This window comes from Pituophis catenifer, unplaced genomic scaffold (assembly GCF_029215685.1).
Source record: "Pituophis catenifer annectens isolate HBS135680 unplaced genomic scaffold, rPitCat1.0.hap2 SCAF_3, whole genome shotgun sequence".
In the NCBI taxonomy this organism is placed as follows: domain Eukaryota; kingdom Metazoa; phylum Chordata; class Lepidosauria; order Squamata; family Colubridae; genus Pituophis; species Pituophis catenifer.
The window spans coordinates 169,472,752-169,498,572 of record NW_027256883.1 but is presented as its reverse complement, the minus strand read 5'-3'; the positions used below and the strand labels follow the sequence as shown (position 1 = coordinate 169,498,572).

At 39.5% G+C, this 25,821-nt stretch overlaps 1 protein-coding gene across 4 annotated transcripts in view; it reads left to right on the top strand.

Annotated features, from left to right (window-relative positions):
* Positions 1-25,821, top strand: part of PLEKHA6 (pleckstrin homology domain containing A6) — a 233,829-nt gene that overhangs the window by 165,613 nt on the left and 42,395 nt on the right. For 2 of the 4 annotated variants that reach the window (XM_070941535.1, XM_070941532.1), the window contains exons 2-10: positions 1,429-1,509; positions 1,830-1,944; positions 3,139-3,246; positions 5,717-5,789; positions 9,568-9,668; positions 15,059-15,234; positions 15,638-16,132; positions 17,204-17,714; positions 18,735-18,821. In XM_070941535.1, coding sequence (XP_070797636.1) covers positions 1,843-1,944; positions 3,139-3,246; positions 5,717-5,789; positions 9,568-9,668; positions 15,059-15,234; positions 15,638-16,132; positions 17,204-17,714; positions 18,735-18,821 — 1,653 coding nt within the window. In that variant the 5' untranslated portion in view covers positions 1,429-1,509; positions 1,830-1,842. The remainder of the gene's footprint in view (positions 1-1,428; positions 1,510-1,829; positions 1,945-3,138; positions 3,247-5,716; positions 5,790-9,567; positions 9,669-15,058; positions 15,235-15,637; positions 16,133-17,203; positions 17,715-18,734; positions 18,822-25,821) is intronic. The other 2 variants (XM_070941534.1, XM_070941533.1) reach the window with 2 other exon arrangements.

Genomic DNA, 25,821 nt, shown 5'->3' with positions numbered 1-25,821 from the left:
TTTAAATGTTCCCTAAGAACCCTTCCTTCTGTATGTATCAGAAAGAGAAGTATTCTATAGCTGCCTCTTTAGTGGATTAACTCAGTGCACATACTATTATTTACTTCATGTAATATCAGCCCTGTGAGGCAGTCCAGACAAGAAGCACACCCACAAGTATTAACTCTACATTTGTTGTAAAGTTCCATTAACAGAATGTTGCATGTCTGAAAATATGTACATCTTCCTCTTACACCTGGCCCTTACACTCCAAGAAATTAGGAAGGATCCCTTTTGAAAGCAACTCCATTCCTACTGTAGACTCGGCCACCTCTTATTTGATTGTTGCCTGCTCTGTGGCTTTTCCTCAAGGTCATTCTCATATACCATTACAGTTGAAGAAGAGTTTGAGGTGGTATAACCCCAAATTTCTCCTGTACATTTGCATGCAATGGTAATCATTTTAAATTGTTGACTCTATAGAAATGGCCTAATATCTCTCAGCCTGGAATCAGTAGAGCATCGACTTTCTATGCTAAAATAGCCAGCTACATACAGTTCCAGAGAAGACCGAGAAATGACATATATAAAAGGCTCTTAGATCAGTCCAATTCTCAAAACATTTTTCTGGCAGAAGGCTATTTGAAAATTTCAAAGTATTGTTTTTAGATTTCTGCCAAGAAATGGTGGCCATGATAATCCTTAAGGAGCTATCAAAAACAGGCTGCATGGTTTCTAATGTCTCATTAATGAGCTTGCTTGAAACAGTAACACATGACTGTGTTATTATTCTCCTACAACTTTAATATACTATGGACTCATCATATGAAATGATTATGCTTCTAATTAAATAACAGCAGCTATTTTAAAAAATGCTTTATTGTTAGTGGTGATAGATATTTGTGTGCAGCAGCCTGGGGCCTGTAAACAACTTTTAGCTAGGTAAGGCAAAAAAATACTGGATGGCAAAGTCATGATTTGTGTCGACATTGATGTATTATGAGTAGAGTTGTCTGTTTCATTGCAGCCATCAGCTTAGATGTTGCTTTTGTCAGATCATTATAGCAAAATTTCCACTGAGACTGAAAACTCTAGAAGATGATGATTATTGCTGTTTATCTTTTCAAAATTCAGCAGTTTCCTGGAAATGTTCTATAGGTACAATTGTTTTTGATGGATGAAGATTAGGCTGGAGAATGTATTTCAGATAGAAGTAATGGCTAGTACTTGTCTGTATACTGGATTGGTACCTCTAAACGGATCAAGGCAGATTGATTTCCATCTCCAAGATATACTCATAGTCAACTTACTACAGAAGCTGCAAAAGAGATGCACCTTGAAAAATACATATTCTCTGTTAATTAATTATCAGCCAAAGGCAAATTACATTTCCATATAATCCACATCATTAATTCCTTGTCTGTTTCTCTGTTTGTTTTTTTTTCTTAGCCATAATGAAAGACGGAACACTTTCCTTCATCCAGTGATTGGCCAGACCCCAGGAGAGAACAACCATTTTGGATTGCAAAGGTTGGTGGTTTTTAGTGCCTTGCAATATTGGACATAAAATGGAAGTTCATGAAAGAGCATAGAGCATAAAATTTAAGGATGAAAAATATTAAATGAAAGAAAATAGTCTCTTAGTTGTCTAGAAGTTTAGCTCGAGAAAAAAGGGCAAGGATTTGCCCAAAGGAGATTTGTATTCTGTCTGATTTGATGAATTCCTGGTTTAAGTTAATGTTAAGATCAATACATGGACATGTATTTGTGGTATGGAAGTATAAGAAGCAAAGTCAGTTTCTTGGGATTGTTAATGATGTATTTTTCCTCTCCTTCACCTGCAATCCCAGATCTGTCTTTGACATGTCAAGCAAAGCAAGTAGCAAGCGGCCGGCAACAGTCACCAGTGAATCCTCTAATCACACAATGGTTTCAGAGGTGCCTCAGGAACGACCAAATGGCAGGGTATGTTTGCTATATTGTGCATTGTGGTCTTGCATATTTTTCTTTTTGTGGCTCTGTTCTGATAGGATTGTCCAAACCTTCTGGCTGTCAAGTTTTCCCATCTGAAAAATAAGGTGTAATTGATCTGCTACTGTGAAATTCACAGCACTATAGAACAACCTACCACATTGTTGTTCAAAGTTTAAAATCATATTTCACTTCATGCTGTCCAGGGGTGGGTTCTAATTTTTTTTACTACCAGTTCTGTGGGCGTGGCTTATTTTGTGGGCGTGGCTTGATCGTCATGTGACAATTCTTTAGGATTTAGCAGAGGTAGTGGTCTACCAGACTTTTAACTGCTTGCAGAGCTGTACCGGTCTACCCATTTGTTTTTGGAGGCACCGGTCTACTCATTTGTTTTTGGAGGCACTGGTCTACTCATTTGTTTTTTCAGGCACTGGTCTACTCATTTCTTTTTGGAGGCACTGTTTACCACCACACTGCCTTTTAACACTGATCAGCTGTAGGGCAGCCCTTTGAAGCCCTGCGGCAAGAGTTTAAACAGGTTTTGATCAGCTGGGACTCATGAGGCAGCAATAGATTGGGGGTGGGGGCAAATAAAAGGTAAGAATAACCAGAGGGGCTGGGGCGGGCGGGGGCAGCAGAACCGGTTCGGTGATGTCAAATTGTCACTGCTACCAGCTCGGGGGAACCGGGCCGAACCAGAAGGAACCCACCACTGATACTGTCCAAGGAGAACTAGTTGATATTGAAATATCTTAGCATAAATGGCACACATGTAAAAATTCTACTTCACAAAAATTAGACATCTTTTTAAGGCCAAATGTCATAGCCAGCATGTACCCAAGATTATGAGTTTAATCCATATTTAGTCATGCTTAAAAATTGACCCATTGGTACTCAGTTAGAGATAAGTTAATCATGTCTTATTGCTTTCAGTGTGCCTAATATTCTAATATTTATTTATCAAATTTATACCCCCAGAGTTCCAAAGGAGTCTAAGTGGTTCATAAAATATAAATCAATTAAAAAGTCAAAACTAGAACTAATATAAAGGATATAACAAGAATATAACAAGAATAAATGATGCAAAAACTCAACAACCATCAGACTTAATATAATTAAGCAGGATTTCATTGTATTACCCACTGCTTGTTTTGCCTGCCCCAAACCTTTCTGTTTTATTTCCCAAAGGCATCATCACGTACTTCCAGGAAAGGAATTGCTTTTGGAAAACGTTCTAATTCCATGAAGAGGAATCCCAATGCTGCAGTGACCAAGAATGGTTGGCTCTTCAAGCAGGTAAACCATCTGTACTTCAGAAGATATTCATAGCCCCTAAGCTGCAAGTACATTTTGAAGGTCCCCAAACCAATTCCTGATTCTGTTGGTAAATTAGATCCACAGTTTAATGCCGAATTCTTTTACAAAATGTTCCATACCCACGTACATAATTAAGTAGTTATTTGAGGGCTTCTGGGTTCTTTTCTGGACTGTCCAATTTGACAACACAGCCATGATCACTAAAGCATCTTTAGCCCTACCAAACATGACTTTCATCCACTAAAATTAGAGCAAATGCTATTTGGTGTGCTAAAGGTTGCCCATCTTTGCACAAGCTTCTCCTATTTTTCTCTCATCACAGTCCAGTCTTCATGCTTTAGGACAGTCAAGGAAATGCTTTTTAACCCACTACTTGGTTTTTCTCGTAAGTTCTTATTGAGCAAGAAAATGATTTGAAAGTCATTGGCTTATTTGATCATTCCACCGGTGAGTTCTAGTGCTGCCTTAGGCATGAAAGTCAGCTGGGTGACTTTGAGCTAGTCACTCTTCTCAGCACCACCCGCCTCACAAGATTATGTTGTGGGAAAAATAGGAGGAGGAAAGATAATTATATGTGTTCACCACCTTGACTTACCTATGAAGTAATAAAGGCAGAGATAGATAGATAGATAGATAGATAGATAGATAGATAGATAGATAGATAGATAGATAGATAGATAGATAGAATCAGTCCATTTGGATTGCTATGCACTGTATCATTCTTGGATTAAAAATATTGGGATTGTTATGCAACTGGTCAAGATCTCTGCCTGACTTCAAAGGATTGGTTTTTTTGGAGCTAAGGCTCCTTCTCATAGGTCCGTGATGGCAAACCTATGGCACGCATGCCACAGGTGGCATGTGGAACCATATCTGTGGGCACACAAGCGTTGCCCTAGCTCAGCTCCAGCGTGCATGCATGTGCCGGCCAGCTGATTTTTGGGACTTCCGGTCCCACCGGAAGTCGGGGAAACAGGCCATTTTCGGCCTCCGGAAGGCCTCTGGGGGGTGGGGAAGGCCATTTTCACCCTCCCCAGGCTCCAAGAAAGCCTCTGGAACCTGGGGAGGACATAAATGGGCCTACCAGGCCCAATGTGCCATCGCGTGCCAAAAGCGGGGGGAGTGGGGAGGTCCCATCTGCATGTGGGGGAGGGTGCACTCATAATTATGGGTGTGGGCATGCGCATGACCCCCCCTGCACTCCCCCCACTTTTGGCATACGATGGCAAAAAGGTTAGCCATCACTGTCATAGGTATTTCCCTCCCAGTCACACTGGAGGCAGGCCTTAGAGTAGATCTGTTGCTGCTTCCTATGGAAGGGGATAGCTTTATCCCCAGTTTTGGTTCTGTCTTTTTCCAAAGAGCATGTGAGTCTATCTAGTTCTGCCAAGGACTCCCTTAAATCTACAATTCTCCTTTTTAATGGTTTTTTTAAAAATTCAATTTTTATTTACTGCTAACATTCCCTAACATTTAAAAGTGGATTAAAATATTGTATAAATCCAAAACAAAGAGATCATTTTCAGAAGTGGCTTAAGCATACGTTTCCTTAATTCATTGGAGTGTAAAAAGGAGGAAGTACGGCACAATCAGATTTGCAAGATTCAGTTATTAGTCAGTAAAAGTAGTTTTAGTCTGCATGATCCAGTCTGGGTCAGTCACCCGGACCAGAGATTTAGTCTTCCGAGTTTTCGTACTCATGCTGGAGCCCATCCTCAGGGAACTTATCTGTTTCCAAATGGATCAAATCATGCTTTGGACTACCCTATGAGACATAGAATAAGGGTGTCCAACAGGACAAATGGGTAGATAATAAGCTCCTTATTATCTCCATCTATAGAGTGGGCTCATGGTTCTCCATGTCCTCTTCCATTACAGCTGAACTCTTATGTTTGGCCAAAGCATCCTTTCCAGCAACACTCCCCTCCCCCCAATATGTGAGGGACAGCTCTGATGTGTTCCACCATAGGGTGCTTTGGCTTCACTGTAAGAAAATGAATACACTGAAATTGGAGAAGATCCAATTTCTATAGTGGAGAGAGGCTATTCAGTCCACCTACCTATTACGGGAAGGAGGGAATGTTTACAGAAAATTGCACATCACAGACGCCTTATTTCTTCTTTTTCAAGTGTGTGTTTGCTGAGATTGCTTTCTGACTTGTCATTCTGAGACTGGGGACCAAAGTGTTCCCTCTCACAGGAAGTAACTTCAGAACTAATCTAGATACTGCTTCCACAGCAAATGGGTGGGAGATATTCTATTCTAGAAGATGGTTCTCCATGGTAAATTCAGAGTACTAGTTCTTGTCCTATCCTACCTAGCAATTCTATTACTTTGTCTGACCTCAGCCTGTCATGCCTTTTTTTTTTTCACAGGATGCATTTTCAATCTATGCTGTATGTAGTATCCAAATTACAACATTTATTTGCTTTCAACAACTCTTTACAGGCCAGCTCTGGAGTCAAGCAGTGGAACAAGCGCTGGTTTGTATTGGTGGATCGCTGCCTTTTTTACTACAAAGGTATGAGGAGATTCAAGTTTAAAATTAAATATTAAAATTATATTTAATTATATATTAAAATATAAAGATATAAGGAAACTCCCAGATGCCAAACATAGTTTGAAAGCAATGGCAGGAATGTATGCATTCATTTTCTGTATATCTTATCAAACTATATTTTTACCTTCACACCCTCTATTGAGGAATAGTAATGCTATTATAGGAGAGACTGGTTTATTTTTTATCTATAAGGGATGCAATATTTTCATGGTTTAGGAGAGATAGGAAAGGCAATATTTCTGTTGTGACGTAGGCCCAAGGAGTTATTACCTGTTGTCGCCAATGGCCTGCGCGGATCGTGGCTGATCCCAACGAGGAGGCTGGTGTGGGGTCGTGCCAGCAGCCTGCGCAGCTGGTGCTCACGTCGGACAGTGAGGAGGCTGAAGAGGATGTGGTGCCAGAGGCAGAGACTCAGCCAGGGCCTTCAGAACCTCCAGAGGCTCCTTCAAGTGGAGAGAGCAAAGTGGAGGAGCCTCTCCTCAATGCTCGAGCATACAGGGCTGCCAAAAGGCAGGAGTGGCTACTCAGGAGGAGGAGGTCTCCTCGAGAGTAAGGTTTGAGAATAATTGGCCACTCCCTTAGCCTTTTTAAGTCACACGCAGTTAGTAATTTCTTGCTGGAAACAATGTGTAATTATTACAGAGCATTTTGGAGAGTGAGTGTCTTATCGTATCTTGTTTTCTGGGCTGGTTGCCAACCTTTGCCGGACTTTGTTTATTTTTGGTACATTATAACTTTGATAAGGACCGTTGGTGTGTGTCACAATCCTTGGAAATCCGGAGCTGGGGCAGAACATTACCAGACACAATCAGTCCTAAAAAACATATTTTATTAGAACAGCTGAGAATTACTTCATTCTCATCTTAGTCCAAATTAAGTCCAAATTAAGTCCAAAACAAATTCTTAATAAACAGTTCTTCAGCCTTATCACCAACCTTGACTTCTTTGGCACCCTGCCAAAATCTTTTCTTGGCAAGAAGCAAGAGATTTTGACACGAAACAAATGTAGCAAGACAAGAGACAATTGTAGCAACGTTGTTTTCCTACAAAGATCCCAAGAGCCATTGCTGCTCTTTTAAGCCTTCTGGGAGGGGCCAATCATCTCCTGGCCTTACTCCCGAGTCGTTCTTTTTGCTTTAGCTGCTCTTGCCTTCTGGCAGCTCTTCGCATGTGTGCACTAGGAACAGGCTCCTCCTGTTCCTCTGCCTCTCTGCTATCCGCCTCTGGAGGCTCCAGAGTCCGTGCATCATTCCTAGATGGCCCTGGCCCCATCTCTGCCTCCAATGCAGAGCCCTTGTCCGGGCCTTCCCCTGACTCCAGGATGACCCATTGTCCTCCCAGCCTCCTCATTGTCCAGCTCCGCTGCCAGCTCCACAGACTGCTGGCAGACCACAATTTCTTCACAAAGTATGTACTTGAGAAATGCCATTCTACACCATGAGGTGTAATAATTGTTGCCAACTGGATGGTTGTAAAGGAGACAACCCCACTCCTTTGATGGTAATTACAGAGGGCAGCCTACAGTTCTATGGTAAAATACTACTGGATAACCCATGACTCATTGAGTCATTGGTTCAGAGAAATTTGCTTACTTAGACAAACAAACCACTATGACCATGGGTGGCAAAAAAAAGCAGTGGGAGCAGGAGAAAGTTCCAACTTCCTGCCAGCTTCCCCATTGACTTTGCTTGTGGGAAGGTAGCCAGAAGCATCGGAAGTTATGATAACATGACCTCAGCGATTCGACAACTGCAGGGCAGTATGGTGACACTGCAGTGGACACAACTTTGCCAGTGCAAGTGGTATGAAGATCCTTGAAATTTCAGTCCCCACAATGGGTCTGATGCCTTTGGATGCATTCTTTAAGTTAACCCATTGGAGGTACCTTGATTCAAAAATAGTTGCTCTCTGATGCACGCTTCCTGCCAATTGTGGATTACAATTAGACAGACAGGAGAGTTGAAGTACAAGTGAAAAGTGTAGATGTGTTACTGAATTTATGTCTCAGCTGGCTGCCTGTTACCTAGCTGGCCACTATGAAGGTAGAATGCTGGATAAGATGGTCCTTTGATCTGCTGTAGCAGGATTCTTATGTTTTTGTAATATTATTTTGCAATAATGTACTTTAACTCTTTCTGGCCAAACAATATAATTTTCCAGCAATACATAGGAATAATTTCTCAGATGAATGATGACCCTTCCCTTCCCTTCCCTTCCCTTCCCTTCCCTCCCTCCCTCCCTCCCTCCTTCCCTCCTTCCTTCCTTCCTTCCTTCCTTCCTTCCTTCCTTCCTTCCTTCCTTCCTTCCTTCCTTCCCCAGCAAGTCCTTAGCTATTTTATCTAGCAATTAATTTTCCATTTTTCAATACTGCAGTTGAATGACTGAATCCATAAGGTCAAAGGCTCAAGGTCCTAGACCTGCTCTTCCAGAAATCTCCTGAATCTTCTCACTCTACCCTCACCTCCACTTTGAGGGAGCTTGATAATTAGAATCTGTGCTGCCTTTTGTGGCAATTAAATGCTAAAAATATTTTAAAATGAAACAATTTTAATAATGTCATTTCTTGCTATGTTGTACAGAGGGATGTGGCAAGTAGTTTCAGCCTTTTCTTCTCCCCGTGGGAGATAAATTAATCTCAAAGGAGATAAGCAAAATAAAATAAAATACCTTTTAAACTTTAAATATAGTATTTAAAATACAAGCATTCAGTTTTGGAGGAGATAAATGCCACCTGATTAAAAAGAAAAATATAAAAAGATTGTGATGCTTGGAGCCAGCTACAAAAGGATTCTAGTCTGATGCAAATAGGAGTTTCTCTTGCAGAGTCTCAATTTACTACCAAGCTCAAGGAAGTTATAAATACAGACAATATCTTCATAGTCTGAAAAATAGGATAAAGTCTGAAAGTAGGGAGAATTTCCTCAGTAATAATAGGTAATTTTTATATGTGGCATGATATTTCTAGTAGTCTAGCAATGTAGTTAGTTCTCTAAAACAGATGATTTGGGTATTCTTGTTGTTGCCCTTTCACAAACTTTGATTGATTGATTGATTGATTGATTGATTGATTATGTGTCCTCAAATAGAAATTTATCATTCTGTGTAATATCCTGTTTTCCTTTGGACTTACTGGAACAATTAAGATCTGACAATGAAGATGCATGCATGATATTGCAGTGCATATATATTTATTTAATTTATACACAGCTGTCTACTCTGACTCCATGTCACCCACAACCAATGCAACTCTTTTATTTTTCCATATTCTGCCTGCCAAATTGTGAGCCCAACAATATCAGTATGAATAGCTGTCCTGTAACCTTTGGTTCTCACAATCCTGCTGCCTGGGCCTTTTCTCTGGTAGCAGATGGAAAAGATGATGATCATGAATAATTAGCTAGACAGTATTGTGAGGTATAACTGTAACTGAGATGCATACAGGGATATGTGAGCACTTGCTAGTCTGAACTGGAGAGAAGAGCAAGCATGAATGCATCAGGGCAAGGGGGGCACCTTTCATAGGTAGATAAATAGTTTATTTAATAGATAAATAGTGATTATTTTCAGGTCTTTCTTCCTGCCTGCCTGCCTGCCTGCCTGCCTAGAAATTACCCTATGCCCCTGGGTTGTTTCTTAGTTGCAACGGTGATGAAGTAGATGGATGTCCATTTTAACAATTGTTAACTAAGATAAAGGAGTGTTGTCTAATTCTTTGTCCCTCCCTTTTTCTATCATGCAGATGAGAAGGAGGAAAGCATCTTGGGCAGCATCCCACTTCTCAGTTTTCGAGTGGCAGCTGTCCAGCCATCGGATAACATCAGCAGGAAATATACCTTTAAGGTCAGTAAAGAGTAGAAGTGGTCCTTGTATAGTGTTCATGAATGTGTAAATAGACTTTGTTGTGCTAGTAGAAATGTTTCGTAGGCTAACAGCACTATCTGAACTGGACCCAGTAGAAACTTTATTTAGAGGGGAAACAGCATTGTATCACACCCTTAAAATCTAGTTGGATTCCTAGAGTATACATTTGTACCTGCATGTATGATGTCAATGTACTGAACATGTATATTCTATGAGATCCTAAATCCTACGAGATTTAGCTCCAAATTCATTCTATCCTCCTTTCACTTGATGGATATTAATTCCTGTGAGTCTAGATTTGGTCAAATAGATCATATAATGTTTATTGAATAAATCTAGAGTATTGAAAGATCTTGTGGGACAGATTACAAAATATGTGTTCATTTAGAGATGTTTGAAGATTGTTTCATATGCAAAAAAAATGCAGTATATGCTTTCTTTTCTATCTCTTCTCCTTATTTTTCTTTTTGTCTATCCACCATCTTTTTCTTACTTTTTTCTCAGTAGGTATTGCTTTTATGCTGCAAAAAAATTCTTAATAAAAATAAATTTTAAATTTCCAGTACACTCAGTGAAAATTAATTACTAGATGTAAGTACGTGCACATCTACATGTTACATATATCACATACTTTTCTTATTGCCATCTTGCCCATTGTATTGTTCCCTAACTCCTTTCTACTCATTGAAACCGCTTGCTCTTCAGATGTTTCAAAACCGTCCTGTGTAATATTTGTTCCCTTTTTAATGATGATGAATTGGTTTTGATTGGAAACCACTAATACATGAGTTTACTTTGTAAATCTTCCTACGTGTCCTACATGTGCACATACGTGTACTACATGTGGTATATATATATAAAAAAGTTGTACTTAAAAATGGCACAGGGACTCCGAAGGTAAACATGTTTTTCAGGACAACTTGGCTGATACCATTGCATTAGATAGGATCTCAGAGTGTGTGTGTGTGTGTGTGTGTGTGTGTGTGTGTGTGTGTGTGTGTGTGTATATATATATATATATATATATATATATATATATATATATATATATATATATATATATATTTGTTTTCTGAGGTTTTCGCGGGTGTTTGTATGTAGGTCTTTAGTTATTCGGGTTTTCTCCCACATAAAATTGGAGGTGTCTTGGCAACGTTTCGACGAAGTCTCATTCGTCATCTTCAGGCTGGTGTTTTCGGCTTCGTGCTTCTAGGAGCAATGTGTGATTGCAGCTGTTTCTTCCTTTTAACTGCCAGTGGGGGTGTGAACTGATTGGGTGGGAGCTTGGCTGTGTTCTGATTGGGTGGAGGTGTGTTCTGATTGGTTGGGGGTTTGGCTGTGCTCTGATTGGATGGGGGTTGGCTGTGCTCTGATTGGATGGGGGTGTGTTATGTTTAGGTGGGGGCTTGGTTGTGCTTGGGTTAGTCTGAGTTGCAGGGGGATTTGAGCTGGTGAGCTGCATTGCTGTTGTTTGGCTTCACATTCGTGGTCGTGCCACATCTTCATGGTGGGTGTCAGTTTGCTTCATATATGGATTGGAGGGGTTTAAAGTGGCTAATGATGCAGCTGTGGTCTGGCTTCTGGTTTGTGGTCGTGCCTCATCGGTGTGGGTTTGCTTTTTGCGTGGATGTGTGGTGGTGACATCCTGTGTGGTTTTCGTGAGTGTGGGTCTGGTGTCATTCTTTGTGTTACAGGACATGATATTGACTTTAAAAAGACCAGAACTATCGCCAAAACTGAACACTTTAACAACAGAATAATCAGAGAAGCCATTGAGATAAAAAACCGCCCACACAGCATGAATAAACGAGATGATACCTCCCACCTACCAACCATTTGGAAACCTGCCCTCATTGACAAATGAGTCCCTAACACAAAGAATGACACCAGACCCACACTCACAAAAACCACACAGGATGTCACTACCACACATCCACGCAAAAAGCAAATCCACACCGATGAGGCACAACCACAAACCAGAAGCCAGACCACAGCTGCATCATTAGCCACTTTAAACCCCTCCAATCCATATATGAAGCAAACTGACACCCACCATGAAGATGTGGCACGACCACAAATGCGAAGCCAAACAACAGCAATGCAGCTCACCAGCTCAAATCCCCCTGCAACTCAGACTAACCCGAGCATAACCAAGCCCCCACCTAAACAGAACACACCCCCAACCAATCAGAACACACCTCCACCCAATCAGAACACAGCCAAGCTCCCAACCAATCAGTTCACACCCCCACTGGCAGTTAAAAGGAAGAAACAGCTGCAATCACACATTGCTCCTAGAAGCATGAAGCCGAAAACACCAGCCTGAAGATGACGAATGAGACTTCGTCGAAATGTCGCCAAGACACCTCCAATTTTACGTGTGAGAAAACCCGAATAATCAAAGACCTACATATATATATATATATGTATATATAACATCTTAGAGAAGAGTATCATATTTCCAAATCAGTAGGAGTTCAGTAGGAATTATTCTCAAGTAACGTGCCTAGATTTTCAATATTTGTAAGAAAACAAAAACCATGAAAGTACAATATTGATCTTCTCCGAACTTCAGTATTGATGACAAGATAGCCAAAATTTATTTATTAATAATTATTATGCTCTCAATTCATGTTCTGAAAAAAAATGTAATGGTATAATAGACTATTCACATAGATAATCGACATGTATGGGATGGGTAGATCTAGAAATATAATTTTTGACTTCATCCTACAGTTTATAGAAATTTTATTTTACATCATGTCCTATTGCTGTAATATTTGAACCTACATTTTCCCCTAGCATTCTGAGACAACTCTCTGAGGGCTGTCCATGAGCTAAGATGCAAGGACTAGTTTTCCCAAGTTCAATGAAAGCCAAGTTGACCATTCAGTTTAAAGCTCAGAAAGCACTAAGTATGAGCCCAGTTCTGTTTTAGCAACCCATTCACAGTGACCACCTTTGCTCTTGGTGTGCTTTGCCTGCTGATATTCCTCCCCATTGAATTGCTTATTGGGTGTGGCTGATCTGTTCTCTGTCTTCCCTGTTTTTCTGTGTGAGGATCCCCTGGACAGGAGATCTCTTCTGATTACTGGTCTGCAATACATCACCCAGCCACCAAATAGGTAGTGTTTTCCTTCTGTTTCCAAATGCATGCATGCATGCCAGAAAGGAAAAATGAAGTACCAATGATAAAAATGATCCTGCATGCTTTATTCACCTGCAATCATTCCCAAAGGAAATTGTGGTGGGGGAAATTTTGAATCCCTTTGTCTAATGAAATACCTAGAAGTATTTTTTTAAAACCATGGAGAATACTGGAAACCCAGAGCTATATAAACAAACCCCACTGAGGATGTAGATCTTGAAATCATTACTGTTATATGACTTGCACATACATAAATGTTCATATTATGGGTTTCACTCACTGATTTGTGGAAAATAATATCTAGCTCAACAAAATGAAAGTTAAGAAGGCATGTAGTAGTTAATGAGTGGCAATTAATTGTGAGACAAAACTGATGGGTAAATATAAACAAAAACTAAATTATGCTATTCATTCTCTACTGTGAATATTTAATGTACATAATAAAATATGTAATATATGAGCCCAATTGTGTGTGTTATATTGATCAGTAAATTTCATTAAAAGATCTGGATTTTTTTTTTCAGGATCATTGAAACAGGCACACTACAAATGAGCTGGTTATATTCAGACAAAGAATTTGAATTTAGCTAATTCTAGAAATACTTTGATCTGGATTTGTAGCCCCATAGGATTGTTTTAAACAGAATGTGGTTGCCTCTATTGGTATTTTTTATATGCATGACTAGTCTTTTTATCCTAGTCTTCAGAATAACTGTGGTATTACCGTGTTTCCCCCAAAATAAGACCCTGTCTTATATTTTTTGAACCCCAAAATAAGCGCTTGGCCTTATTTTCGGGGAGGTCTTATTATTTTGGGGCATGTGGAGCAAGATGGGGCTCCTCTTGCTGTCTTACCTGATTTCCAGCTCTATGTTTAAATATTTTTTGGGAGGGCTTATTTTCGGGGGAGAGGCTTATTTTAGCACATGCGCTCAAAAGCCCAACTGGGCTTATTATCAGGGGATGTCTTATTTTAGGGGAAACAGGGTAGTTCATGAGCAAGCTTTATTTAGGCTCAAAACATCCATACAGCAAATTACAAATATAATCTAAAACTTGGCAGTTTCAAAAATAATCTTTCCTTTGTGGGTTTTTTTTATCTGAAAATCTTCAGCTTTTAACATATTGAAACTCAGGAATGAAGTACATATAGTAAAAGTCTCTGTGTGTGATTTCCTAGACTCTGTTACATTTTAACCTGATGAAGAAATGGTTCATGCTGGGGAAAGTAAACAGAATATCATGCACTGCACAGCTGAGAGCAGTCAAATTTTGTCTATGTCCCAAATGCTGAGATAGCATTGTTAGGGAAGATTTAGTACTCCCTTTAGTGATTTCTCTAAGCCAAGAACTATGTCTGTTGTGAAATTGTAATCTTATTAAAAATCTGCAAGGAAATGGAATGTGAATACTTCTCTGTGGAGAATTCTTAGCATTGACATTCAAAAATCACTCTACCGCTACTTAATCTATCCCTCCTTAATTTTTCCCTCTGATAAGAAAAAAGATGGCAGAAATGATGGGATAACATTGAAGTGTAACAGGTGGAAGATCACACTATCTGGAATGCTGTGAATGAAGATGTTTACAAAAATTAGGAAGTTTGAGAGACCTTTCTTCCTTGTTTGTGTTAGGAAGAGATATTGAATGTCTTGGAACTATTCCCAAAGCAGTAAATTTGTATTATCTGAAGTTTAATGTTGGCAGGTTTATGTTATCTCTCTCATTATTTTAATTTGGATCAATAAGTTACAACAAGTCATTTCACAGTAGGTTTTGTTCTCCCTACCATAAAAATGATTATCAAGGAGTTTAGCAAAGACAATCTGAGTAGAACCAGTATTTTGCATGCTTTTCCACTTACACTTTTTGGCTTATGCATGTCGTGCAAGGGGAGAGCTTTCGTCCATGGTGCTGGAGAGCCAGAGGTGGTATCTTTGTATTAGAATTAGTGGAATTGGTTTGTGCTAAATTTTGAAGAGGATAATCTTCCTTTTAAAGGATGGTCAGGATTACTTTTCTGTTTGAAAGCAGTGTCTATTTGAACAAATCCAAAAATTGTTTAAAGATAAGAGCTGACAATCATGAAATGAAAATTTAGTGAAATTATAATGTTCCTAAGGGAAAGAAAACAAAATTGATTGCTGGTGAGTTAACTCTCTAGACACTCACTGGGATCTTTTTATCTCCCTTTCTCTCTTTCTATTCTTCATTTCTGCAGGTAACTGTATGTTGGATGGAAGAGATGCCACGAAATCACAAGAAGTCATTCTCTCCTCAGGCTGAACATGCTGGCATCCGGACCTATTTCTTCAGTGCTGAGAACAATGAGGAACAAGAATCCTGGATTCAAGCCATGGGCGAGGCTGCCCGGGTTCAAATCCCACCTACTCAAAGGTCAGTTGATCAAAAGATGGGTGGCAGGAGTTTAGACCTGGTTGTGGACATTTCACTCTGCTGAACACACTATATAAGGGTGTTGCATCTATTGCTAAGTTCTATTTTATTTTAGATGAACTTGGAAGATGCTAGTGGCATGGCTAGTAAAATACTAACAAATGCATTGTCTCATATGGCATCATTCTATAGCTGTAAGGTTCTTTCTTCAGTGGAATTAAAATAATTGCTTTAAGACAATGTGAAAATGGTAGGTTCATGAGAAAGTTCAATCCATAATAACTTAAACTGTTATATCAGATCTGCAAGAGGATGGTCAGAACCCGCAGTAAACTAGAATCCCTTGTTTAGGATATGCCAATCCTAAAATATAGTAATGAATGCACTTATGCATTCTTCTCAGGCATGAAAAGACTGACTGTGAGAACCTTCCTCCTAGCAAAAATCATCATCATCATCACCAGCGCAGTATCCTTACCAGGGAGCTTGCCAAAGCTGAGTTGGAAGCAAAGACCAGAGGAGAAGGTGATGGACGTGGTTCCGAGAAGATTGAAAGAAAACCAGAGCGTGTTGCAAATAAGAAAGAGGCACTGGTGAAAACCAATGGCATTGCCAGTCAAGATACTCCCTCCGAGCCCGGAAGCCCTTATCCAGAAGCAGCTCGTGTGCCAGCTGGAGTGGAGAGAACCCCACAGCCAAATGGTTGGCAGTATTCATCTCCAACTCGTCCTGGCAGCATGGCCTTTCCCCAGCATGATGGGGATACTGTTATCTCTCGTCGGAGCTTCGCACCTCGCACTAATCCAGAAAAGATTGCTCAGAGGAAAAGCTCCATGACCCAGTTGCAACAGTGGGTCAATTTGCGACGTGGAGTTCCCCCACCTGAAGATCTCCATAGGTGAGTTGTTTGAACACATGAGATACAAAAAATAACACAGATAACTTTTTTAAAAAATGTTTTTGTTTTTTTTAGAAACACCTCATTAAATACTGAGAAAAAAGTCTATATTGCAGATTTAAATTGGTACCTAAAGTCTGAAATATGTTGGCATTTTATACTTGGTACCACTCCCTCTTCCCCAAATAATTGTCCATGACCTTAATACACGAGGCTGTAACAATTTCAGTTTCTTTTCTGACAAAAAAAAACCCCTCATCATCTTCTCTGGGTGCCTTGGAATATGTTATTTTAAAAATTCACAATTGGTTTATATTTAGCGTTCTTGCATCCAGAAGAGCAGAAAAAGTATTTGGTAAGCAAATATTTAGCTTATTTACCAAGTGTTCCTGATCATGGAATGAAGTAATTATTATTATTATTTTTGTATTTTTTTTAAAAAAAACAATTGTTTGTCAGCTGCTCCTTTTAGAAAATTTTCAGAGTACCCTGTAGGAATAAACATAGTCCAACAATATAAATATTGAGTGAGAGAAAATAAATACTAGCAAAAAAGCACAAAGAGATGAATATCTTTCCACTGTTAAGTTTACTTTTTGACATATGGACAATGAACTTTACTGATTTGGGGCAGTTCAGTGATCCAAATCTACAAGTCACAGTTTTAGCCCAAGTACCAAAGCAGCTTTTATCCTAATTGAACCTTGTAAAGTTCAGCTTTTACATGTTATTTATCAAAAACTGACATATGTATGTATACCGTGCTACTCCAGGAGGTAGATCACATGCAGGAGAGGAAACTAGGAGGGTTTAACAACCTTAATTATGAAGAATAAAAAATTAAGAAACACAAGCAAACAATATAGTGAAACAATTGGAGACAAAAAGACACCATTAAGGCTTAAGACAAAACTGCAAATTTTGCAGCTTCTCCCAGTTTTACACATAGAAATCTGTGAAAAATATATCAGTACTGTTCAGCAGATGGTAGGCTGAGATTAACATAGTTATAGAAAATCCTAAAACCCCATACCAAATGTTTACCTTTCTTGTTTCTTTTGGGACTTGTAGCCCCAACAGATTCTTCCCAATGTCTCGGAGAGTACCTGATTATTACCCTCCCTATTCATCCCAGTACTCGGAGGATTACCAGTACTATCCACCTGGTGTGCGTCCTGACAGTATCTGCTCTATGCCTGCCTATGAACGTGTGAGCCCTCAGTGGGCTGTGGAGGACAAGCGCCACGCCTTCCGCAACAGCAACTCATTCCAGCTGCGGGAGTGGAAAGAACAGCCCGGCTATAGCAGACAAGATGTGCCCATCTGGATCCCAGGCCCCACACGGCAGCCAGTGTACTATGATGAAATGGACGCTGCCTCAGGTTCCCTCCGCAGGATGTCCCTTCAGCCTCGTTCGCGATCAGTCCCCCGCTCACCAAGTCAAGGATCCTACAATAGGACCAGAGTCTATTCTCCAGTAAGGTCACCCAGCGCCCATTTTGAACGAATGCCTTCTCGAAGTGAGGAGATATATGCCGAGCCATCGACTTACATGATGAGACGATCTGTCAGTTCCCCAAAGGTAAAGTTCCTTTGAAGCTCCCCTCCTCCAAATAGATTTCAGTAGATACTCAGCCAAGTGAGGGTGGGAGGGGGTGTAAGTGATTTTAATAATAATCCTATCTCAATATTTTATTTATTGTTTGTGCCACATAGCAAAGACTATTGAGGAGGGAAGATGTTGCTGAACATGAAGGAGATTTATTGATCAGTCATGTCAAGAGACAACTGATTAAGAATTGGAGTAACGGCAGGAATGAGCAGTGTCATTTCTAAGCAATACTTACAGAAGCTGATCTTAAATTACATTCCCTATTATAAACTGATTATTCCTCAATCTCAGATATATTAAGGCTGTTTTAAACCAGAGGTGGGGAACTACGGCCCTTTTATGACTTGTAGCTGGCTCAGGAATTCTGGGAGTTGGAGTCCACAAGTCATAAAAGGACCATAGTTCCCCACCCCTGTTCTAGACATTCAGAAGCAGGAGCATTTCAGCCTGCAAATCCTCTAGCACCATCTGTTCTTAATTCTACTTAACTCAGAAATAAATATAAGGGATCTGTGCTGAGCCCTAGTTCAACCTAAATATAAGGTATTACACTCCAGCAGCCGAAATGTGGTGCCAAAGTGGCAAGTTAAGGGTGAGGGAAAGTGTCATGTTAGTTGAATTGGGAGGGCAGTAGATTAGACAAGTTTTTGATCTAAGACTTGAAGTGTTCATCTTTGTGGCTACACCCTATGGCTTGATGAGTGTGATTTTCAAAACAAATTAGAGAGTGTCAATGGAAGAGGAGAGCGAATCATCCCAGGAATGAAGTAATATTGTAATACAGATTTCAAAGTAGCTCCTCTTATAAAACCAGCCTTTTGTCTTTTTGTCCAGACTTCAGTTTCAAGGAGTTTCTATAAGTGATTAATTCATCACTACTTTAGTTAATGGCCTTTGATATTTTTTTCTTCCAACAGGAAGGTCATTGTTATTACTAGATTATTAACATAAGGAAAATATATCTCACACACATTCCTTTTGTTTGCCCAGTATGATTACCTTGGTGATAGAAAGCCTGTTCCTGCAGGAATGTTTCCCTTCAACTATCCAGCATCCCCTACAGTCCATGATAAAATGGTAAGCGACAATGCTATCCCATTCTTTCTCTAGCGAAGGTGTTTTTCTTTCCTAAAGCTATCATTTAATTCAGAAGTGGAATAATTGCTTTAGCAGCAAAGTTCATTAGGGTTGGTTATGAGACCAGCCTGGAGGCATCATGACTACGTGAACAGGTGGAAAATTTTAATCATTAGCCTGACTGCTGATGATTGGTTGATCATAGTTTGTATGTGTTTTCGAAGAGCAAAGAAGGAATTGAGCGTGTGATTTTTAGAGAAAGAAAAAAAAAAACCCATGCATCTACTCAGTCCTTATTTATTCATTCAGTTGAAACCAGTGCTTCATTAACATTACCACCCAGGAAGAGTTGCAAGGAGATATAGAATGTAAAGTCCAATATGTATAGAGAGAGCGAAGATGACTTCGATGGGGATACCCAAGCTCTGTTCCCAAAATGACGAGGGGCAAAACATTGTCAAAATCCAGAACATCCATATAACATTTGGAAATGGCACAGACACCTCCCTAATTCACCGACTCTAAGAGAGAGGAGGAAGTTCAGTATATCTTGCATATCTCCATCAAGATTATCTTCCATACTTTAGGGAGGAATAGACCACCTGTTTAACAACTTGGTTATTGAGATGTATCATTTCTTGCTTCTACCTCAAAGTGGAGGAAAATTTGCAATTAAGTCACAGATCGCATAGCAAAGCTGTTTGCATGTTGAAGATAATGGCTCCACCAATGGCTTTCATTATATGAGCTGTTTATTCTTGTTGCTCATTTCAACCAAGCATTTGCCTTGTCTTCAGGGTTGGTCCACTTCTATGGGTGATCTCTAGATGGAAAAATACTGCTTTATTCCCTGTGACAAGTAGCATCTTCCCAAAGGCTGAACACCCATAAATACTTCTGGTATTGTATATGGGATATCATTCCGAAATTAAGATGGTATCCCAAAGAATTGAGAATGCAAAAACCGAGGAGTACTAATCCTCTTTAATTCTTTATTGTCATTCTCTGTATCACAAAAATAATTAGAGAGTCAAAAACTGAAGTGGAAAAATACACGGTAAAACCTCTGTTTCCCCTTATTGGCTATTTTTATATGCTGTTTTTCCTTGGTCATTCTAATTCTCTCTCTGTTTGGTTATTCCACTGCGGGGGAGGATCCATGTGGTGGGGGCAACAAACACTGTGAATGGGACTCTGCCAAATGAAAGTGCCAACTTCATTGCTCCATGCCACGTTTTTTGACCCTACCTGACACCTGAAAGCAACCAGTAAATCCTGGACTGGATTTAAGGTGCCCTGTGGAACAGACTCTAGTTGCACGCTTGTTGCACGTAGCTTCTTCCCTCACTACCCCTGCTTTTTCACCAGCTATGCACAAAAGCAGATGCATGCGGCTGAACTAAAAATGCAGTGAGATGAGTTTGGTATCATTAAGCGGGTCAGGAACATTCTTTCTGATAACAGATGCTCTGTTTCCAACCTCAGCCTTTTTTTTTTTTCCTCTCCTCTGACAAGGGCCATATTCTTGTACTGTCTCTGAAGCTGCATGACCGCAGTGGATTGTACAGAAGCATGTTGTGATGGAGCCACACACTTTTTTTTCCTGTTGTCCAGTTGATCTGGGCATGATGGGTCAGTTCAGAGTTCATCATATGTAAACACCATTGTACCTGCTGAGCAAAAAACAGAGGAAAGAGACATTTCAACATAGCCCTTTGCTTTCAAGGTTACTTCTCCTGTCTTACAGGGGAAAGCGTTGAATGGTATCTGCAAAGATGTTGATCTTGGCAGCAAATGTAGCCTCAACAGCAAGAGTAGAGGAATCGCTCTTGAGGTCCTGAATTCAATTAACAACACATGTGGACTCAGAAAACTGTCTTTTGAAGGGGAAGGAGTAAAGACTTGTATTGTGATATAACTTGATCAAATGATATAACTTGATAGCCTGCCAAACTCAGGCCGTATTAAACAAGATAGAATGACCTGGATTAGATTAATGTGGTCACTCTGTTAATGCTCAGCCATACAATAAGATGCCAAGCAAGGCTTGGGGACAGAGCATTGATGATAGTTCTGGGCTATCGGGATCTCTGAGAGTCCCTGAAATAAATGTTATATACTTCCTGATCTGAAAAGATTGCTGAACCACTATTCTTCACTTATCTTCTCTCTTTAAAAGTGCTTGGGAGTCTGTGAATGTTCCCTTTGCTGTATGGGGAAAGCTCTTTGCCTGTCTCTAGTTAAGCTGCACCTAACTGCTTTTGCTTCTTCTTTGTGTTCGTTGTTTTTGTATGTTTGTGTTTCCATTTTGCCGCATGCCTAATGGCTCCTGATAGGATGAACTTTTAGACCTTCAATTGCAAAGAAACCTAGAGTATTTGGACCAACAGGTAGGCTAAGCTGGCTGTGTTCCCCCTCTCCCCACTCCATTCAGCCTTGGCTCTGCCAAACCCATCTCCCTCCAGTCCTGTTGTTGGGCGTGTGTCATCCTCCCTTTTCTGCACCTCCTTCCCTTTCCTTAAAATATCTTGACGCTAAACTAGCACTATTGATTCTCAGTTTGTGTTACTCTTTCTTGTGTGAGAGCAATGCCCAGAGATGGGCAGCACAAAAATCCAATAAATAAATATATAAAAATAAATAAATGTTTCATTTTGGGAGGCTAAAAAAAAAAGAAGTACATTGCTTGTCTAGAGATCTAGAGATTCATATGCTAGAATACGTGTTTCTTTAATGCATTCCTGACTACAGAATGTTTACATAATATTCTGACTAGATTTTCTAGCAGAATTCTGCCGAAATATTCACATGGGTGGAGGAATGTGATATTCTTGGCAAATATTTAGTTGGGAAGTAGCCAAAGGGTGTACGTGAGTGTTGTGCCTTCCCTTGCATAATCATCTCTCCAAGGGAAGACATTATGAGGAGTGCTTCTCACTGAATATTTTTTAAAATATTACTAAGAGGGCATCTTGTCCTCAAGAAGTTGTTGGGGAATTTCTTTTTTCCCTAGAGAATTTTTTAAAATCATCCCCTCAGTTTCTCTGCTCATAAATCTGGTGAAGAATTTCAAAAAAATGCCACAGACATTTCTTTGAAATGTTTTTCTCCTTTGAATGAAATGTTGAAATTCTTTTTCAGTTGAACTGATAGAAAAAATGTAGGAAAATTTCTTACTACTTTCTACTTCTATTTTTCATTTGACCTACACGTGGGTACATTCTCCTTCCCCTCAGAAGATTGGCTTTTTAAAAATTCATTATTGTCCTGGGGACATACCTCCCACCAAGACCAAAGGCAGGTGTTTGTTTGGCTTACCTACAAACTTACCTAGCAGGAGGTGTATTTAATGGCAGGGTTAAGCTCTGACCATTGCCCCAAGTGTCCTAGAGCTTCCAGTTTAGGAGCTGTGGAAGAAAAAATGGTAGATGAATACCTAACAAAGTCACTACTAGGGGGTCCTTGCTGCTCTCTGAGTTTGGTTTTCTTGCAGACATTTCATTACCAAACTAGGTAACATCATCAGTGCAGTGATGATATTATCTGGTTTGATAATGAAATCTTTGCAAAAAACCCACAAAACTCAGAGAGTACCAAGGACATCACAGTTCAACTCTGAGCTACAAATATTCTCTTCTGTTGGTACAGTCACTACTGCGCTTGCTAGTGGTTGAATGAAATCTAGCACTGGCTGTACTTTAAATGGTTTCTCTCTGATGAGAATAGCAACAGAAGCTAGTTAGAGTCCCCACTCATGCAGCTCAACAAGTATTTCCTGAATGCCTGTTTCTTGAAGCAGTTTATATGTTTGCCAGATCCAGGTGGTAAAGCTTTCCTTGGATTGTACTCAGTGGTGGGATTCAAATAATTTAACAACCGGTTCTCTGCCCTAATGATTTCTTCCAACAACCAGTTCACCAAACTGTTCAGAAAGTTAACAACCGGTTCTCCCGAAGTGTGCGAACTGGCTGAATCCTACCACTGATTGTACTGCAAGAAGTAAGGAAGATGACCTGAAGTCTGAAAGAATATTTATTTAGGAAATCCTGCACCATCTTGAGGTGTTTGCATACTCTTAAGACTAATATTATGTCTTAGCACTACACAAAAGAAGGGAGGGAGGGTTTTGTTTGTTCGTGTATTTGTTTTTGCAGTATGAACTGTCAAAATCCTGCTGTTCGCTTTTTAATGTGCTGGTTTAACAAATGGATCTATAGGTAATAGGAAAAAAAAGACTTTTCACCCAGAAGCTGAGATACTACAGTCCAGAATTCTAGCAACACATTTTATCAAATTAGGAAGCAGCAGCTGAGGAGCAATTTTGGATATCTCTTAATGTTTGAGGATCACTGTAAAAATAAGAGGGATATACTCTGGGGTATTCAGCTGGGGTTAGAGCAGAGGTCTTCAAACTTGGCAGCTTTAAGACTTGTGGACTTCAACTCCCAGAATTCTGGCTATGCTGGCTGGAGAATTCTGGGAGTCCACAAGTCTTAAAGCTGCCAAGTTTGAAGACCTCTGGGTTAGAGCATTGGATTAAACCTGAAGAGATTCAAATTCTCAATTGCTTTTTTTCAGCCTAATCTACCTCACAAGGTTGTTATTATTACCATAAACTTATAATAAAAGGAAAACCTGGGTTCACCTCCACCCAACCCTGAAAATAAGATATATTTATTGTCCTTCACTTCAAAGTAACTGTGAGGGATGTGTACTAATTTGACAAATGTGCCAAAAGGATAGAAGTCCAAAGGTTTCTAAATCCCATTTTCTAGATTAACACTGCAACACACACTCACACACACACACACACACACAAAATGTCAGGAAGGATAAATTTCAGTTTACCCATTCCCTAAATTGTCTCAGTAAATACTGGTATTTGTTTTAAAAAAGAAAGGAAAAATTATTGGAAATCTAATATTGAATCTCTAATGTTCTTCCAAAAGTTGAATTTGCATTTAACATTTAAATGCAAATTCACTAACATGTGCTATCAAAATTTATGTATCTATGAAGCACAATGATATGCTAATATACACAACTTTGTGAAATTTTTGATGTAGGCTGCAGGTATTAAAGTAAAGCAAGACTGAAATCACATTATATAATTGTAAATCATTTGAACATTAAGAAAATATTGATTGTTAAAAATGCTTGTAGAAATGCATACTGTATAATGGAGAAAAATGTGCAGAAAACCACAATCCAGCAGGTGAAAATCCTGATAGATATCTATATATTAAGAATATATAGAATACATACATTCCTGTGATTTTCTTTTTTAAAATTGCAGTTTAAATCCAGGAACAGGACATACAGTAATAAAGTTAAGAATGTAAATGAATATTGTAGACTAAGTGAAGTTGAACTTTACAAAGTCACCCATCCTAGTTCTTTAAGGACACTGATGAATCTAAATTATTTTTATTCCTTCATTTTTCTGTCTCCTTGTTGTCATTTATCAGACATTGGATTTTCTACCTGTTCCTACAACTTCATGCATAACAATTTCTTCATTGCCAATAACTTTAGCTATTGGCAAGAAACATCAATCCTGCATCATTGTATTTCATCTTCCTCAATCAGAATTACTTGAAGCAAGCTCCAAGCAGATTGAATGAACTCCAAGCTGTATCAGAATCATTATGCAATGCCACAAATATCCCCATCAGAATTAGCTGCTATATTTGTTTGACTCAGCAGGAACTAAGCAAATTGATTTGTCCAGTTTGAACCATCCCCTCTTCTCCTCACCACCATTTCCGTCGGAAAGGTTGGAGACCTCTGTCCTATAGCACTGAGTTTCTGGATTCTTCACCTTTGCAAAACCTTTAATACTACTTAGGAAACATGCTTTTGTAGAGTGGATTGGAATATCAATCACCTTTATTAATCTTTTGGTCCCTCAAGATTATCTGCAGTTTAAATGTAAGCAGCATGAATTGTTCAAATATGGTATGCAGAATAATGGAGGCAAATAGAATAAAATATTTAAGATTATATTCCTGTACCCATGTGTATGCTACCAGAATATCTGGTATATGTATGAGAAAGGGGTGTGGTGGCCAAGCGACTAGGACACTGGGTTTGTTGAACAAAAGATTGACATTTTCAAGACCTAAGTCCCACGTGACAGAATGAGCTTCCATTACTTGCCCCAACTCCTGCCAACCTAGCAGTTCCAAAGCATGTAAATGCAAGTAGATAAATAGGCACTACTTCAGTGGGAAGGTAATAGTGTTCTGTGTGCCTTCAGCATATAGTCATGCTGGCCACACAACTACGGAAGCATCTTCAGACACTTCTGACTCTTCAGCTGTTAAGTGGAGATGAGCATTGCCCTCTAGAGTCAGGCATGACTGGCAGGCGAAACCTTTATATGTGTGTGTGTGTGTGTGTGTGTGTGTGTGTGTGTGTGTGTATGTGAAGGAACAGGTGAATTCAGATTTGGTCACCACATAAAATCCAGTTTTTATCATAACAACTGTATGGAAGGCTGTCTGCCCACCAGAAAAAAAAAAACACATTTAACTTTGGTAACTAACACATCAAGCAGATAACCCAAACAACCTTCCTTACAACTTAAATTTGAGATTCAGTAGTATTCTCAGCATATTATGTGGTATTAAGGTACAGTTGCTGACCTCTGAAAAACACCAAACAAAATCAAAGCTTTTTGAGAAAATGCTGGCAGAGAATTTCAACTGGAAATTAAAAAACATGATGGATGGCTGATACTAGCCTGAAAAAGCCTGCATGAATAAGTGCTAGTTCCAAAACCGATCTCATGTGGCCTCAGCATCAAAATCCACCACTATACAATAATATGTAAGATGTGAGTGCCTAGGTTGGACTGAAACCAACCTGCTGGGTTACTACTCATAGTAGTGGGATTCTGCCCCTCTGTTTTCATTTTAAATTTTCTAAACCTTGCAACTTTGCAAACCCCTTTGCAGCTTTCCATCTTCTTCCACTTTGGACCATAGGAGAAAGATTC